Source organism: Barbatula barbatula (assembly GCF_947034865.1).
Source record: "Barbatula barbatula genome assembly, chromosome: 18".
NCBI classification, from domain to species: Eukaryota; Metazoa; Chordata; class Actinopteri; order Cypriniformes; family Nemacheilidae; genus Barbatula; species Barbatula barbatula.
The window spans coordinates 20008041-20027463 of NC_136781.1; the positions used below are offsets into that span (position 1 = coordinate 20008041).

The window sequence follows — 19423 nt, forward strand, 5'->3', positions numbered from 1 at the left end:
TATGCCACAACGCTGGTTGCCCGCTGCAGCAGTCGAGACACGATTTTCAGGCTCCTCAGCACAAAAGGTGAATGAATGCAGCACGCCGGCTCCCGTTTTATGGTTCAGTTGTTTAAACTTTGTTTATTAGTTAGAAGAATGTTTACCAGTGTGTGCATTATACAGTTATTAGCCTATTTGCAAGAACCGCTTATGGTCACAGTAATTAGTCTAGATTCTGAAGTGCTACAGTTTGGAGAACCTAATTTTTACGTTGATGATGAGTTATAGACCCTGCCCATGGAAGCGGACACAAAAGGTCCATGCCAAATCCTATGTGAGGATGCACAAGATTGCCTCCAACAAGAGAGAGGTCATGGAGACCTTTCCATCACAAGATTAGGCCAGCGATCTAAAAGATCTGGATCTGGACACAGACAATCTTTCCATACAACGCAGTTTGTGTCATGATTCTGCCTTCTCATGTCTTGATTTTCTAGTCTGGTGGCAGGATCATGACAGGGCCACGTGTTTCATGTGGAGAGAAACATATTATTGTCAGTCTTGACATAGTGTGCGTTCTCCGGTCTCGTCTCTGACCCCGCCCCTCTTGTTTCCTCGTTAGCTTCACCTCTGTGTTTCATGACCCACACCTGCTCCTTGTTAATTACCCTTTGTTACTTTCCCCTATTGAATGCCCTCATTTCTATTGTCTTGTGCTCGTTTGTTGTACCTATTTCCATGTTGTGTTCCTCAGTCGTGTCTTGCTCTGTGGATTACCTTGCCCCTTGTTTGGATGTTTGTGTAGTAAGTCGTGTCTTAGTCTTTTTAGCTTTAAGCATTTTTGTGTTTTGTTTCATGCCCCCTTATGGGAAGTCTTTTGTTTTCAGTTGTGGATTTTAGTTTTGTCAGTGTTTTCCCCCATCATGGGTGTTTATTTTGTGTTTAATAAATTAAAATTGTGTTAACCCCTTCATTACTGCCTGCAATTGGGTTCTTCCTACCATGACCGTGACAGTCTGGGCCTAAACTTGGACCTCAGAACAGTCCATTTAATTTTAAAGTACCTTAAGTAGTCAAGGTGTGAAGCCCTTCACACATGAAAGAGTCTTGTTGACTATCAATAGTCTGTACAACCCTTAAGGATTTGCAGCCTAGTAACTAACCAAGGCAAAGTAAAAAGTAAAAAAAATTCGAGTTCCGCTTGGAGAACAGTTTTGGAGCTTTCCACTGCCACAAGACATTGTGGAAGCATTGAATACGTGGCACACTTCTCTGCAAGAGTTAACCTATTCAAAACAGTCACCCTCAAAAGCTGCGTGCAGAGGTGTATATGTTTTCAAATGCTTTCACCAAAGCTGTTGCTGCAGTTGCTTATCTCAAGCTCTCTTATGTGGAAAAAAAAGAACCACGTAAGTTTCGTGATGGATAAAGTGAAGTTTGCTCCACGTCCTGAACATACCATACCAAGGTTGGAATTGAGCACTGCAGTTTTGGCGGTAGAACTGGCTGATCTTATCTCATCTTGATGCCATCACCTTTTACACTGACAGCAAGATGTTTCTGTGACTATGTAAACTGCCTGTGTGCCTTGTAAACAGCCCATGGCTTTTGGGCCCTGTGTTCCTTACAAATTCTTGGAAATATTTGAGCTCACGGATCTATGACCAGAAGTGTCCAATATGAGCACCACGATTGTGAGCAAGAATCTGGGATCACAAAGCTTCTCCAGATTTTCTGATTGGTAATTGCTTATCTGTTCAATGTTTTCCATTAACAGGCAACTGAGGAAACCTCATGTGGCAGAAATTTATATTATTGTCCAGTAGCTTGTTCACCAGAGAACTTCTTGAGGGCCAAGACTGTCATCCTTCGGTCCGTGCAGGAAGAAACCTATGCAACATAAATTTCATCCATTTCAACAGTATTGACGCTATAGAATTTTATGATTAAACACCAATTTTCAAATGCATACTTTTTTTAAACCAATGTCTTCATGATCTGATATGTGATGGAAAAAGACGTAGGCTGGAATGGAAAATGGAATCAATTTATACAGACTTTACGTCTTACACCACTGTCGCTTTTTCAAATTTTGTCAATCTTACTCTTTCTCTTATTACAATCAGATACTGGTGGGCAGAACGTAAATAGTTGGGCTATTTGCAGTCAGGATAACTTAAATAGAAACTCCATAATTATTTTCAACATCACCGAGACCCCCTCAGCCCGGGGCTTAAGTCCAGGAAATAATGTGCAGTGAGTAGTGAACACACGCACAGCAAGACGTGAACACACGTACTGTACTGCAGCACCCGGGGAGCGAGTAGGGGTAAGGTCCCTTGCTCAAAGGCACCTCAGTTGTTACCTGCCGGCCCTGAGGATCAAACTGGCAACTTTCTAGTCATGAGTCCGACTCTCTAACCATTAGGCCACGACTGCCCCGACTAAAGGCCACGAATAAGCGGACACAGACTGTGAGTAGCAATTACAAAATGGAAAATGCGGAGTGGAATATGTTGTTAAAAGTTTTTACTGGAGATGTAAATCCTCTCTACTCCACTTCGGCTACCATTCAATTATGTCTGCTAAAGGGCACCTCAGCCTGTGAGGGCAAATGGGCAGTGGCTCAAGCCACAGAGCCATCCCCCTGGTTCACTCGAACCCCGTTGCTGTTTCCGTGGGTCCAGGAGTTTCAAAGGAGAATTAACTAAAATTACATGAGTTTAACAAAACAGGAGGGTGGTGGAAGATGGGTGTGAAAAACAGGAGGGTCGTCAGGTAAAGCTTGAGGAGCCTGACCAAACATCTGTGGCCATGTCTTCTATTTGAGCACTTGAGGATTCAATTCATGGTGAGTTAATTGTAAAGTATATTGTCCTTTTGTATATGTAATGTCACACATTTCAGTGGTACATACATTATGTGACCAAAATAAGGCTTTTATTAAGCAACTATCTTAATCCAAAAAATATATACAGGGACTGATTTAATTTGATGTTCAAATATCCATATTTTAATATCCATGAGCCGACACTGGAAAATAAATGATTTTTTTGAGATGACAGCAATTTTTTACCTTGGATGCAAAACACTCCAAAACAATATATTAGGACACTAATAAATGCCCCATCACCTGCTCATTTATTTACTGGACTAAACCAGAGTAATTGAGGAGTTTCCACAGACTACAGTGTGTTTTCTATTATGGAAATTAACCATGCTTTTAAACACAAAAAACATGGTTAATTTTCCTAAGGCAATGGAGCAGCACTGTGCTTATAGTCTGGCCCCTTGTCGTACTCCTCTGACATAGAAGAGTCCTGGCAAGAATTAGCCTCTATGCCGAACTCGATGTGGTTATCCAGGCCCAGGTCCTCTTTCTGAAGCAGACTGGCTAACAGCTCCTGTAATAGACACATTCGAATGATTAACATGTATTATCTTAAAGTTTGTCTGCAGACTTTAATTCTGTTCCCTTACCTCCTGTTTCTTTTGGTCATTATTTTTGACAGCTATCAGCAGGCTTCGAGTAAAGCTCTGAAGCTTTGAGAACTTCCGCTTTTGGTTCTGCAGCTCCTCCTCAAGAAACTGTACTTCTTCATTCTGTAAAGGACAAATCACATTATTTTAAACAATCCACATATGGACCTATAAACCAGTATGTGACCCTTATTGTAAATATAGGGTTCTTTTTAATTTTATTACAAATATTTTTTTAGTGTCAATGACATGATATGCATACTTTAGTGTCCTCTGGAATTATTTCATTTTATATAACACAAAGTTATTATACTTTATTTGATAAGACCTATACAGGCTAAATATTTTTGGGACTTAAATAATAAATACTTATTTATGTTTTGTAAGCTGGTACATTTTCAGGTCATGTGGTACAACCAATGTGATTATTGGAAAATGCTATTTTTTCAAAAGCTTTGAATTTTATTTCTAAATTGTGCATATGAACTTGCTAGCAAAGGCAAATGCTAAAACAGGTATCCGATAGAAGCCTGTTCAATTAAATATATTTGTAAAACTCATGTAGTGCAACTTCCATCAAGTGTCCCATATGAAATATAACCATCATGCTTAAATAATACATTTTGTCTAACATTCTGTCACGATAGAAACTCGGAAGCAATTGCAAATAGAACACTCTTTATTGAAGTGAACAAATGAATGTAGCAGGGGAAGTCCAAAGGGTAACAGGCACGTGGCGCAGGGACTTTGATGGTCAGATGCCAGATGAGTGAAGCGTCAAGATGTGCTGGTGAGACGAAACCGTAAACCCACGGAGACTGGACGGAAACAGAGAGTACAAAACTGTAACCATAGACAGGAACACACAACTGGGACTTCACCAACAATGATCTGACAAAGGAGATGAGAAAGTAGAGAGTATTTAAAGGTGATGGGATTAATTGCAGCCGGTGTTGAAAGTTAATGCAGCTGGACACTGATGAGTGCTGATGAGTTGTCACGCCCAAAACAAACACGAGACGAGGATTTATGAACCGTTATGCAGTTATGAGAATGGGGGCTGAAACAAAGCAACCCTTCAGTTTGGCAAACGCAGCCTCGGCTGCGTCTGACCACCTGAACGTCGTTCTGGGGAAGGTCAAGCCAGTCAGAGGTGCGGCTAGTTGGCTGAAATTGCGAATGAAACGGCGGTAGAAATTGGCAAACCCCAGAAACCTCTGTAGGGCCTTACGGGAATCTGGACTTGGCCAATCCACCACAGCCTTGATCTTCTCAGGAGACATACCCGGCAGTAACTCTATAGCACCCCATAGTTATAGGGATGATGCGGGGGAAGAGAAGCAGCCCGAGACTTACTGAACACCTCCAGGTCCAGGTACTCCGTGGGCACGTTAGATAAAGCCACCACCTCCTCCTGAAACATAGGAACAGAAACAGATGGACTGGCAGACAATAGACAAGACTCATGACAATGACTGCTCCACGCTGGCACGGATTTCAGCTGCCAGTCCACTTTAGGGTTTTGACGTGTGAACCAGGGGTGCCCAAGAACGATGGGTACACAAGGGTATGTAAAAGGAGATGGTTTTGGTGTGATTTTCTGATGTGATGAGCGAGATGGTGGGGAGTTCCTGTCCGTTGAGAGCATGTAGAGAAATCCTGTTGGTGAGGGGTCTGAGGGGAATCTGGAATTTGCGTGCAGAGGTGTGGTCCATGAAATTACCTTCAGCCCGAGAATCCAGAAGTGCTCGACAGTCATGACGGTGAGTTGACCATCTCAGGCTTACCGGAAGGAGAGTAGATGTGGATGAGGTCTTCTCTGGGAAGATTCCACCCGATAGTAGCCTCATACTTATTATCGGGCTGGACCTTTTAACGGGCAGTTGTAAGCGACATGACCTGCTCCTCCACAGTACATGCAGAGGCCCTGGGACCTCTGCCTCTCCTTCTCCTCCTGGGAAAGCCGTGCTCGCCCCACCTGCATGGGTTTGTGATCATAGATAGGGCTGAACATGTCTCCGCCTCTGAAACGTTGAGCTTCAGATCCTCCTGAAGGACGATTTTGCTGTGCTCGACGTTCGACTTGCAGAAGCTGAAGCTGCTGGGTGAGCTCGGACACATGTGCCTGTACAGCGCGAGCTGTATCGTTGAGATTCTTCTCCTGGGCATCCTTTCGAAGTACGCTACTGTTCAAAAAAATCCTCCAATGATCCTGAAGTGCTACTCGCTGCTTCCATTGAAATGGTCAGATCGTACTGTCACAATAGAAACTCTGAAGCAATTGCTTATGTAACATTACAACTTTTCCCCAACAGGTATCTTGAAGGATTCAAAGGAGGAAGCAAGAGGTTGGTATACAAAACATTAACCTTATTTTATTATTACAAATGGTATAGTTCAAATGTTGCGGCTCGGCAAGCAATACTGGACATAGGCACACTCACAGCCAATAGCAGCACCTCACAATCACAGTGTATCAAATACCGCAATCTAAATTAATTAACACAGCATTCCCAATATAACAACCCTGTACACAGCAAGCTCAAACTGAATAGTACATGTGGAACCACTCCAACTCCATGCTAAAGGTAAGCTATGGGTAATTGAGCACAATGTTACGATACCATTTGCCGAACCGTTCATAAAACCACAGAAAAGAAAAGAAAACAAACAAACAAACAAACTAAATACAATACAACTTGGAGGTACAGTACAATTATCTAAAATATAATAAGGGGAAAGCGGCAATTACACCCCGAAGCACTCGGTTTCTGCAATAAATCAAACATACCATAAGCACACATAACAAAACAAACTGCACCAGTTTCCTTCCATTTATATTATCCTTCCCTGGGTTACCACAATAGTGTTTCACCAAATATAACATCCCCCTTCAACCTATCATACCGAAGAAATGTATAAAAATCTGTTTCTAATCACAGCAATATCGCAACCCCTTTAAGCAGGGAAGGGACAAACAAATGGCACCATACATTCCACATTAATGCTTAAAATCATTACAGCTTGCAACAATGAATCACTACCTTGCACTTAGGATCCTAGCACCTTGTTGTGTCGATTTCCAGTGCTCCGCTCGGCTACTTGGCTCCCCATTTAATCCCAGAAAACTGAGAGCCAGGAGAATAGCTTAATTAAAATACGGCCTTGGTTACTTTCAAAGTTGCACGTAACAGCCAAGAAACAGCTGCTTACCGTTCCTACTACAACCAGTTGGACGTCTCCCATGTGAATGAAAAACTGCAAACCCTTCTGTTGTAGATCACTTCCACCAACTCGACCTTAACACATGCTGCCCGGGCCAAACAAACAATTCATTCACCCTACACGTGCACATGCTTTTATCCACTTCCTAGTGGAACTAAGCAAAGGCGGTTAGTCTGCAAACGACTCCCTCTATAGGAAGGGAGTAGGTATAGGTAGCCTAAATAGTCATCCAAATCCTGACAACACTTCACCTGGTCACATCTAGAACACTCCTTATTGAAGTGAACAAATGAATGTAGCAGGGGAAGTCCAAAGGGTAACTGGCACGTGGCGCAGGGACTTTGATGGTCAGATGCCAGATGAGTGAAGCGTTGAGATGCGCTGGTGAGATGAAACCGTAAATCCACAGAGACTGGACGGGAACAAAGAGAGTACAAAACTGGAACCATAGACGGGAACACACAACCGGGACTTCACCAACAACGATATGATAAAGGAGATGAGAAAGTAGTGAGTATTTAAAGGTTATGGGATTAACTGCAGCTGGTGTTGGAAAGTGAATGCAGCTGGACGCTGATGAGTTGTCAAGCCCAAAACAACAAACACGAGACGAGAAGGAGGCATAGGATTTTTGAACCGTGACACATTCAAGTTCAAGTTTATTGGATTTATAAAGCACATTTAAAACAACCTTGGTTGACAAAGTTTCCTATGTCCATTTAACTGGAATTAAAATTATACTTTCCCAAGACATGAAACGCACAAGCAAACAGATTCTTTTGAACTCCAACACTGTATGAATAAGGTAGTTTGTTCAACAACTTTGGGGCAGCTTCTACCAGGGCTCTGTCCCCCCTACATCTTAGAGTGGCTTATGAGCCGGTTCCAACTTCCTCGAGCCATCCTGTTGGACCTCTGCGGTCTTTTGGGCCCAGCGTTACAGAGGAGCACTCGGAGGAACCACGCCCTGCCAGTCCCACTTCAAGTCCTAACAACACGACTGGCACTTTTCAGAGGGAATTGGCTGATAGGTCAGGTATATATCAGCCGACCCTTAGCCGGGTAATGCCAGACGTGTTAAAAGGCATAATAGCTTTGTCCCATGATTCCATAAAGTTTCCATACACGGCGGGTGAACAGGCAAACAAGAAAGCTCAATTTGCAGCTATGTCAGTTTCCCAAACATAATCGGTGCTATTGACTGCACTCATGTTGCCATAAGGGCACCGAATGTTAATAAAAATGCTTTCGTTAATCGAAAGCATTTCCATTCAATCAATGTCCAAATTATTTGTGATGCAGACATGTTGCTCACTAATGTAGTAGCTCCGGTGTCCCCTTTCCCCCACCCGTGGCAGACACACTCTGGCAATGGAGCACTAGACGCTTTTTTGCCTCGACTTTGATGTCCGACCATTTCTTTTTTATTTCGGCAACGGTCCGAGGTTGTGAGGCTACAGCATTTACGGCGTCTGCAACCTTTTGCCACGCAAGTGCCTTTTTGGCATTAGTAATGCCCACACTGTGCCCTCAAAACAAAATCTACTTCACATTGAGTGAAGTTACGTTTTTTTTATTTCCTCTCTGTGTTTGCCATGATTTCGAAATCGATGAATATTAACTTGTGGGCATTTCACTATTTATGGGCAGCTATGGGCGTGACATGAAGCTGTAAAAGCTGCATTACATTTATAATTGATTGTGATTTATTAAGGGAAAACTGCGTAGGATGTGCGTGCGCATGGTTTTATAAATCCAAATTTTTCTGTGCGTACGCACGTCCTATGTTTCATCCGTACGCCACTGTACGAAATATAATGTTAAGCCTAAAGATGATGTTTATTCATCTGTCACTAAACATCTGCTTTTTTAACACGGTACTCTGGAATACTTGATTCTGATTGGCCAATCGCAACATTCCAAGGTCAGATATTCCCAGATAACAACCGTTCAAAACTAATAACACATGGTAACCCAGATGCTGCAAATAATTTTACATTTAGTAATTTAGCAGATGCTTTTATCCAAAGCGACTTACAAATGAGATAAACAATGGGAGAAATTGAAACAACATAGACAACAAAAATTATAAGTGCAATAAAACTTGTCGCATATAGCTAACAACAGTATACATAAGGTTTTTTTTAAGTTTAGTTGATCATCGATCACCACTCCCAGGTTTCTGGCCGTTCTGGAAGATGTGATGGTTGATGAGCCCAGTTGAATGGAGAAGTTGTGATGAATCTTCCTGTCGGCCGGGATTACTAGCAGTTCTGTTTTTGCAAGGTGCAAGGGGTACTTCATCCGGAGCGAAATGTTGCTCATGTATGTTGTAATATGTGTAGAAACAGTCTGATCGTTAGGCTGAAATGACAGGTGGAGTTGTGTATCATCCGCATAGCAGTGATAGGAAAAGCCATGTTTCCGAATGACAGAGCCTAGGGATGTCATGTATACAGAAAAGAGCAACGGTCCAAGCACTGAACCCTGAGTCACCCCGTATCGAGATGTTGGGACTCAGAGACCTCACTTCTCCAGCATACATTAAATTACCTACCTGAGAGGTAAGACCTGAAACATTGTAGCACCATTCCAGAGATACTCATAGCCTTGAGGGTCGACAGTAGATGTGGTGGTTAACGGTGTTAAAGGTGGGAGCTAGATCCAGTAGTATAAGTACAGATGAGTTAGACGTGGCTCTTGCCTGTCTCAGGGCTTCAATGACAGAGAGCAGCGCAGTCTCAATGGAATGACCGCTCTTGAAACCAGGTAGGTTGCTGTCAAGGTGGTTGTTCTGGGGGAGAGGTGGTTACATACAACACACTCAAGGATGGTTGGAAAGAGACACAGGAATTGAAGTCGCTGTTGAAACTTCTTCGAGAGTGATATGGTGTTGGTGGTCCAGGTGAGGTCCTCTGTGATGTGCACAAGACTTGAATAGTACTGACTTTCTCCACAGTTGAGCTGCTCATGGTCAGTGGGGGGTTAACAGAGTTCTTCCTGAAGTCCACAATTTATTTTGTCTTCTCCACATTGATGGAGTTGTCAGCCATGCTTACCCGGGCCGCTGTGAGCATCGGGCCGCGGTGCACTGCCTATCCTGTAGCCCCCAGCTGGACTCTTGGTACCTGTGCCAAGTTCCCCTTTTGAGGCGTTCACGGTAGATGAGCTTGGTGCCCTGACTTCCCTCGACTCTGGAGCATCATATCATCGCTGATGCCGGGGGCTTGCACTGCAGTGGATCTAGCTGCCTCTGCCCTTCACGCCATGGCCATCCTACCACCAGGCAAAGGGGTTGAAGCAGTTAGTCGAGGGTAAGCGCGACCCAGGGGTTATGCAGGAATGGCACCCAGTCACTGACTGCGCTCTCTACTTTGGCGCTCTCTACGATGTCTACTTTGGTGAATAGTAGGTTTCATAGGCTGATTTATTCATTTTAAATATTTCGTAAGGGAAATGCGCCAAACAGGCAGAGATGCAGGAGTATGACTCAGGCTGCGTCAAGTTTAAACTGCTCGTCCGCTGGACGCTCAGTTTTTTAGCACGAATGCCACTCAAAGCAGGCTTCACAATTTTCATATCGAAATAAGGCACATAGTCTTAATGATAAAAATTTATTCACTGGGGCCCAGGTCTGGAAGCAGACAGAATGGCATAACCAACGGTCTGCTTGCCATCTCACATCGCAGAATACATAAAATGCACAAAATTTTGATAACCCTTTCTCCCAAACATCATAAATTAGAGACTGTGTCCCCTGGAATAACAAACATAAAATAATGTGTAAACCTCTCAAAGGTAATTTAATTAACGTTAATCAAATTAAACATGAACAAAATACAGATAATCAACTGTTACGACTCGGATTGCTAAATATAAGATCTCTCTCTAATAGAGCACTTTTTGTTAACAGTATGATAACAGATCATAAAATAGACATGCTCTGTCTGACAGAAACATGGCTAAAGCCAGATGATTATATTTCTTTAAATGAGTCTGCCCCTTAAGATTATTATTATAAAGAAGAGCCTAAAAGGCAGAGGCGGAGGTGTTGCTGCACTTTACAATAACTCTTTCAGCATTTCCCAGAAGTCTAATCCAAAATAAAATTATTTTGAAGTCATGGTACTTCATGTATGAACACCTAATACTAAGAATAAAACATCTTTAAAATGTATTCTGGCTATTGTATATAGGCCTCCAGGGCACCACACAGATTTTAATAAAGAATTTGGTGGGTTCTTATCAGAACTAGCACTGGCTGCAGACAGAGTCCTTGTTGTTGGTGACTTTAACATCCATCTAGATAAAGATACAGATGCTTTAGGAATGGCTTTTAAAGACATTCTTAACTCTGTGGGCGTTAGACAACATATGTCAGGACCCACTCACCTTTGTAATCATACTTTAGATTTAATACGGTCTTATGGTATAAATGTGGAAGACATTAAAATCCTTCAGCAGAGCAAATACATTTCCGATCATTATCGGCTATCATGCTTATATCACTGGCGTTTGGCTGCAAATCAAACTCCTTGTTAAAAATATGGTAGTACAGTAACTTCAACTACCAAAGCTGCGTTTCTTGATTGCCTGAAATGTCTCAAATCTCTAGCATGAGTAATAACGTTGAAGATCTTGACTTTACCATTGAACATTTTAACTCTACCTTCTCAGAAACGCTAGACACAACTGCTCCTCTGCGCTTTATCTTTTACTTTATCGGTTCTGGGCTAAATTGTGAAAGACCGTAGTATCGATAAGCTCTGACGTTAACGGTTCTGCTGTCGGTACTGGAGAAATTAAGAAAAACATTTCCTATTTATTATTGCTAAATAAACGTTACCTAGCATATTTTCACTGACAAACCATTTCTAATTTGGGATAATATTAAAGACATTTAGGAGATATAATAAAGCGACACGGAATAAGCTTTCACTGCTATGCTGATGATACGCAACTTTATATTTCCTCGAAGCCTCACGAAACACAGCAATTCCATCGAATAGTGGAATGCATTGTCGATATAAAAAAGTGGATGAGTAGCAATTTTTTATTACTGAACTCGGACAAAACTGAAGTGTTACTTATCGGACCGAAAACCGCCCTACGTAACAACCAAGAATACTGCTTAACTATTGATGGATGTTCCATAAAACCCTCATCTTCAGCTAAGAATCTTGGCTTTATATTCGATAGTACTCTGTCATTTGAGAACCAGGTCGCCAAAACCTGTAAGATTGCGTTTTTCCATCTTAAAAATATATCTAAATTACGTCATATGCTGTCATCATCAGATGCGGAGAAGCTTATACATGCCTTTATGACATCAAGACTAGATTACTGTAATGCACTATTAGGTGGTTGCCCTGCAGGCCTATTACAAAAACTCCAACTGGTCCAAAATGCGGCAGCTCGAGTTCTTACACGTACAAAAAAGTATGAGCATATTAGCCCGGTTCTGTCAACCTTGCACTGGTTACCTATAAAGCATCGCATAAATTTTAAAATCTTGCTTATTACCTATAAAGCCTTGCATGGTTTAGCTCCTCACTACTTGAGAGAACTTCTTACGTATTATAGTCCATCACGTGCACTACGCTCTCAGGCGTCAGGTCAGTTGGTAATACCTAGAATTTCAAAATCAAGTGCAGGCGGCAGATCCTTTTCCTATCTAGCGCCTAAACTTTGGAACAGTCTTCCCTGCAATGTCCGGGAGGCGGACACACTCTGTCAGTTTAAATCTAGACTAAAGACGCATCTTTTTAATCTTGCATACACTAGATTATCATAATATATGTATTTCAAAGATCTAGGCTGCACTAGTTAGATCAACCGGAACCAGGGACACTTCCAATAACAACTGATGCATTTGTTGCATCAAAGAGTGCAGAACAGTACTCTACTCTCAGCCAGTCTTGTCTCATTGTTCCAAGGTTACAAGAGCGGAGCGGGCAGGGCGCAATCCATTCCTAGACCTGACAAATGCTGGACGAAGGAAGTGACGTCCCTACAAAACTTCAGCCACTATTAGATTATTAATGATAATTTTAAATCTAATTTTTTTATTTTTTTTCGCCTTGTTGTGCAAGCACTGTTGAGCTTGTGCAGAGGCTGCAGTTTTTGCCAGAGGGGAACTGGAATCCCCTGGTTAGGCCTGGTTTCCCTCCGAGGTTTTTTTCTCCTCCAATGGAGTTTTGGGTTCCTCGCCACCGTTTGCATACTGTTTTGCACTGTTTTGCCTGGCCGGGGGGGCTGCTAGAATTTGGTAGTCTTATTTAATTAACACTGCATATAGGAATTTATTGTGTGTCTGATATTTGACCTGTGTTTTGAATTCCATAATCTTTTATGTTTTACTTATAGTCATTTTTTCTTGTACAGCTGCTTTGTAACAATGAAAATTGTAAAAAGCGCTATATAAATAAAGCTGACTTGACTTGACTTGACATTTACCTGCATTATCGTTATTCGCAATCTCGCACGCGAAATGTCCGTCTGTGCCACACAACACAGAGCTCGCGCGCACACAACACGAGAGCTTGCAAGCACATAACACGAAAGCTCGCGCTTAATAGAGTGACGATGGCGGAGAAAATCGAACGGTCTAAAGTCTGGTTACATTTCACTCGAGTGGATGCAGACAATGCTCGTTGCAAAAAGTGCAACAAAATATTTGCTTGTAAAAGCGGAAACACAAGTTATCTGGCAAAACATCTTTCTAATGTGCATTATGTGCAGACAAAAAAAAGCTACGTTTTAGACTGCCTAGCTATTAGTTCATCATCCACATCCTCAGGTACGTATGCTAGCCTAGCAGTCTTCCTAAATAACACAGACATAAACATTGCATAAGGTTTCTTTAAATTAGTATGTAATAATTTAATAAACACACATCACATTAAAAAATAGCCTACATATAAATCAGCAGTAGCATAAATAAATCTTAAACATTAAAAATGCTTTCACAGTACTGCATTTAAAATGGATGAATAATAATAAGTTATGCTTAAGAAATTATAAAGCAGAGCTTACCTAAAAATGAATTTATAGTGATGAAATAAGATATGTTAGGTCAGTAAAGAATGTTTTAAATAGAGAAAACAACTCCAGCTTTAGTTTTGTCTTTCATAAAAAACACAACAAAAAGTACCGATAAGAGTACCGTTAAAGTACCAGATCGATAAGTGGTATCGATAAAAGTAGTAATACCGTTAAAACCTTAACGATACCCATCCCTACTTACCACTGAGCTACAGGAAAGCTATATGCAGTGTAAAACTATAATATTCTAGCGGCCCCCCAGGCAAACAGTGCAAAACAGTATGCAAACGGTGGGGAGGAACCCAAAACTCCATTGGAGGAGAAAAAAAAACCTCAGAGGGAAACCAGGCCTAACCAGGGGATTCCAGTTCTCCTCTGGCAAAAGCTGCAGCCTCTGCACAAGCTCGACAGTGCTTGCACAACAAGGCAAAATAAAAAAATTATAATATTTAAGATTATCATTAATAATTTTGTAGAGTCGCCACGTCCTTTGTCCAGCTCTATCATCACAGCACTTCTCAGGTCTGGGCATGGACTGCGCTGCTCGCTCTGGTAACCTTAGACTGCCTCCTGCCCACTCTAGTAACAATGAGACAAGACTGGCTGAGCGTAGAGTACTGTTCTGCACTCTTTGATGCAACAAATGCATCAGTTGTTATTGGAAGTGTTCCTGGTTCCGGTTGATCTAACTAGTGCAGCCTAAACCTACGGAAAATACAGTATATATTATGATAGTGTAGTGTTTGCAAGATTACAAAGATGCGTCTTTAGTCTAGATTTAAACTGACAGAGTGTGTCTGCCTCCAGGACAGTGCAGGGAAGACTGTTCCAAAGTTTAGGCGCTAGATAGGAAAAGGATCTGCCGCCTGCACTTGATTTTGAAATTCTAGGTATTACCAAATGACCGGACGCCTGAGAGCGAAGTGCACGTGAAGGACTGTAATTTGAGTTCACTCAAGTAGTGAGGAGCTAAACCGTGCAGGGCTTTATAAGCAATAAGCAAGAATTTAAAGTTAATGCGATGCTTTATAGGTAACCAGTGCAACGTTGACAGAACCGGGCTAATATGCTCATACTTCTTTGTACGTGTAAGAACTCGACCTGCCGCATTTTGGACCAGTTGGAGTTTTTGTAATAGGCCTGCAGGGCAACCACCTAATAGTGCATTACAGTAATCTAGTCTTGATGTCATAAAGGCAAATAGCTTCTCTGCATCTGATGGTGACAGCATATGACGTAGTTTAGATATATTTTTAAGATGGAAAAACGCAATTTTACAGGTGTTGGTGACTTGTTTCTCAAATGACAGAGTACTATCGAATAAAACACCAAGATTCTTTGCTGAAGATGAGGATTTTATGGAATATTTTATGGCCCTAAGACTGAGCCCTGGGGTACACTGTACTGGACTTGCGATTTGCGTGACACCTCATTGTTTTTTTTACATATTGAAAACGGTCAGATAAATAAGATCTAAGCCATTTCAAAGCTATTCCCTTAATACCGACATAATTCTAAGTCTATGTAGGAGCGTGCTGTGGTCAATGGTGTCGAATGCAGCACTAAGATCTGGCAGCATAAATAATTGAGTTGAGACTACTTTTTCCAGAACTTTAGATATGAAAGGTAGATTCGAAATAGGTCTGTAGTTAACTAGTTCTCCAGGGTCGAGATGTTTTTTTTTGACAAGGGGCCTTATAACAGCCACCTTATATGATTTAGGCAAATGTCCTAGTGTCAGAAATGAGTTAATAATGCTAAGAAGAGGATCTAAAATTTCTGGGAGCATCTTATTCAGTAAATTTGTAGTTATAGGGTCTAGCATGCATGTAGTTGATTTAGGTGATCTAATGACTTTAGATTTGTGATCTATGGTAGATAATAGCAATTTCTCCTTAGGGGCGCTGTTGGCTTTCCTGTATTTTCGAATACTATCCTTCCATGCTGTACGAAATACCTCTAATTTAGTTACTAACGGTAAAAGTCAAGATCTTGGACATTATAACTCATGCTAGAGATTTGAGACAATTCAGGCAAATTATCAAGAAATGCACCTTTTGTAGTCGAAGTTATTGCTCTATCATATTTGTAATTAGGAGCTTGATTTGCAGCCATAGGCCAGTGAAGCAAGCATGATACCAGATAATGATCTGAAATGTCTTTTAAGTTTTTTTTACGTTGTCCACATTTATACCGTAAGACAGTATTAAAAACTTAAGTATGATTATGAAGGTGAGTGGGTCCTGACACATGTTGTCTAACGCCTATGGAGTTAACAGTGTCTTTAAAAGCCATTCCTAAAGCATCTGTATCGTTATCTACATGGATGTTAAAGTCACCAACAACAAGGACTCTGTCTGCAGCCAGGAGAAGCAATTTAGCAGCAGAAGCGTACAGAATTGTGAAAGTGTATTTAAATCGTGTCTTGTTGAGTTTTAGTACTGTGTTAAACTGAGAAATCGCTTTGTATTTACTTCCGCTCTTTGACGTGATGAAACCGTGTGTAGTATCGTTCGTTCTCGGGCTAGTTTAATTGGTTTGCTTTGTGTGCGCCTGTTGAATTAAATTAATTAGACGGGTATTTAAAAAGCGACTACCCACCGCGGCAGCGGTCGCGTGCAGCCCTCATCGGTTGAAAACAGAAGAGAGTAAAGACATCGACTCCACCTGCGCTCGACTCCTCCGAGCCGAGACACACTGACAGGGCACTTGAGTATTGCACTTCTTTTGTACCCATTTTGTTTTGTATTAACACTTGCACTTTTTGTCTTACTTGTTTGCACTTATACTTAATCCTTTATACTTAATCTTTTATTGTTATCTTTAATGTTTCTCCCTATTTTCTTTCTGCTTCTCTTAAATATGTGTTTTAAAATCCTTTCTGTTATCACAACACGTAAACCATCTGCCACAAGCCGAAGACGACGCAATGCTAATAATCTGCACAATGTATCACTGCTATCAAATGCCCCTTCTACTTTCCCAATAGGATTGTGGACAAAGTGAACAAAGCAGATTTCATTACAGCTTTTGTTAAACATTCTGGTCTTTCCATTGTAGCACTTACAGAAACATGAATCAAACCAGATGACTCTGCCACTCCCACTGCCCTCTCCCATAACCACACCTTCTCCCACAGCCCTCGCATCACAGGAAGGGGTGGAGGCACCGGTCTACTTATCCCCAAAGACTGGAAATTCAAACAGCTACCACCCATGTGTGACAACAGCTCCTTCGAGTTTCATGCTGTTACTATCACCCACCCTGTTAAAATTTATTTTATAGTTATATATTGTCCCCAGGTCAGCTTGGACATTTCTTGGAGGAGCTGGATGTGCTTCTTTCATTCTTCCTTGAGGATGATACTCCTCTGGTGGTACTAGGAGACTTCAACATCCACATTGGAAAGCCACAGGCTGCTGACTTCATCAACCTGACCGCATCATTTCTCCTCGAGCAGGTTTCCACATCAGCAACCCACAAGTCTGGAAACCATCTAGATCTGATCATCACAAGGTACTGCTCCACTCATCCCCCCCTCTGAGGAGCTCTATCTTTTGAATACAGACAATGCCACAGACACTCTGTGTTCCACGCTTTCATCCTGCTTGGACAATCAATGCCCTCTTGCATCTGGACCAGCCCGTGCATCCCCGTCGGGTCCCTGGTTATTGGAAGTACTGCGTGAGCAGCGCGCCAGCCTCTGGTCAGCTGAGAGAAAATGGTGCAAGTCAAAAGACCCTGCTGACCTCTCTCTTTACCAATCTCTTCTCTCTACTTTCTCTGTTGACGTCACCTCTGCAAAAACTGATTACTACCACTCAAGGATCTGCAACTCTCCGGACTCTCGCACGCTCTTCAAAACCTTCTCTGCTCTCCTCTGTCCGCCTGCTCCCGCACCTTCTTTGGAGTTAACAGCTGCGGATTTTGCATCGTTCTTCGTAAAGAAAACTACCGCCATCAGCAGCCAGTTTTCTACGCCACCACCTGTCGAACCCGCCCACATCCCTGACACGTGTGTGCTCCCCGCCTTTTCTCCTCTGTCTGAAGCTGATGTTTCCAAGGTCATTGGTTCCAACCACCCTACCACCTGCCCCCTGAATCCCATCCCCACCCATCTCCTCCAGGCCATCTCTCCAATGGTTGTGCCTGCTCTGACCCACATCGCCAATTCTTCGCTCACCACTGGGACATTTCCCACAGCGTTCAAAGAGGCCTGCATCACACCGCTTCTGAAGAAACCCACCCTCGACCCTACACTGCTAGAAAACTACAGGCCTGTTTCCCTTCTTTCCTTCATTGCCAATGCCCTGGAGCGAGTTGTGTTCAACCAGCTCTCCTCCTTCCTCATGCGAAACAACCTCCTGGACAGCAATCAGTCTGGTTTCAAGACCGGTCATTCCACAGATACTGCACTGCTCTCAGTCATCGAAGCCCTGAGACTGGCAAAAGCATCATCCATGTCATCTGTGCTCATCCTATTGGATCTGTCTGCTGCTTTTGACACTGTGACTCATCATATCCACCTGGCTTCTCTCAGTGCTATCGGTGTCTATGGAATGGCGTTGCAATGGTTCGAGTCCTACCTCTCGGGTAGACCATTCAGAGTATCCTGGAGAGATGAGGTCTCCGCGTCACAACAGCTCAACACGGGGGTGCCACAGGGCTCAGTGCTTGGACCGCTACTCTTCTCCATTTACATGACATCCCTCGGCTCGGTCATTCAGAAGCATTGGCTTCTCCTATCACTGCTATGCCGACGACACACAACTCTACTTGTCATTTCAACCGGACGATCCGACGGTCACTGCTCGCGTCGCGGCATGCCTGAGTGACATCACGCTTTGGATGAAGGATCATCACCTGCAGCTAAACCTTGCAAAAACGGAACTGCTTGTGATCCCAGTCAACCCAAAGATTCACCACAACCTTGCCATTCAACTAGGCTCATCAACGATTACACCGTCCAGCACAGCCAGAAACCTTGGCGTTGCTAGTACAATGCTCTAACCACTGAGTTACAGGAAAATTTGTGTGAATTGTGATCTTTATTGTCACCGCCCTAATGCGTGTACAGTATGTACACACTATTCTAATGACAAAATCTGCATCACACACATTTTGCGTTGACCATCGGAGTGGCCTTGTCAAAGTCCTGTCCTGAACCTAATTAAGAGACTTTATTGCAGGAAAATGGGAAGCACATGCTCTAGTCTGGCTGACTAAAAAGCTTTTTATTGTAATGCATTTTAAATTGAAATGCTTCATGCTGCCCCTTGGGGCAAATGAAAAATGTATTTTTTTCCTGCCAAAAGACCACTGGCCTGCTAATGGCAGCCAATCTGAGTGCAAACATGCAGCCACCAGCTCTTTGTTTGTGAGTGACAAATCATCTCCTGAATCTAAAATGGCAGGGCCCTTTACTTCATGTCCTTATAATACACTTCTTAAGCAAACTGGTGACATTATACTACAGGGCTTGATCTTTTTTAAATCTGCTTGAGGAATAGTACATATTCATCTATCTGCAGTTAAGCCCATCCAAAAGAGGTGTCAAACTGTAAGAGAGTCTATTAAAATCTACTTTTCCAAGTCACACACGCACGCACGCACGCACACACGGGGGGTTTATGAGGACTTTTTCCCCAAACTAGTTCCATACTAGTTTATGAGGACCCATCTTTCACTTTGA

The 19423-nt window shown here is 42.4% G+C and overlaps 1 protein-coding gene across 2 annotated transcripts in view; it reads right to left on the reverse strand.

Annotated features, from left to right (window-relative positions):
- Positions 1–836: 836 nt before the first annotated feature.
- The window catches only part of hdx (highly divergent homeobox), a 68890-nt gene continuing 50303 nt past the window's right edge, over positions 837–19423 (reverse strand). Inside the window, exons 10-11 of one of the 2 annotated variants that reach the window (XM_079479156.1) lie at positions 3463–3585; positions 837–3386 (exon numbers count right to left, since the gene is read on the reverse strand). In XM_079479156.1, coding sequence (XP_079335282.1) covers positions 3234–3386; positions 3463–3585 — 276 coding nt within the window. In that variant the 3' untranslated portion in view covers positions 837–3233. The remainder of the gene's footprint in view (positions 3387–3462; positions 3586–19423) is intronic. The other variant, XM_079479157.1, reaches the window with a different exon arrangement.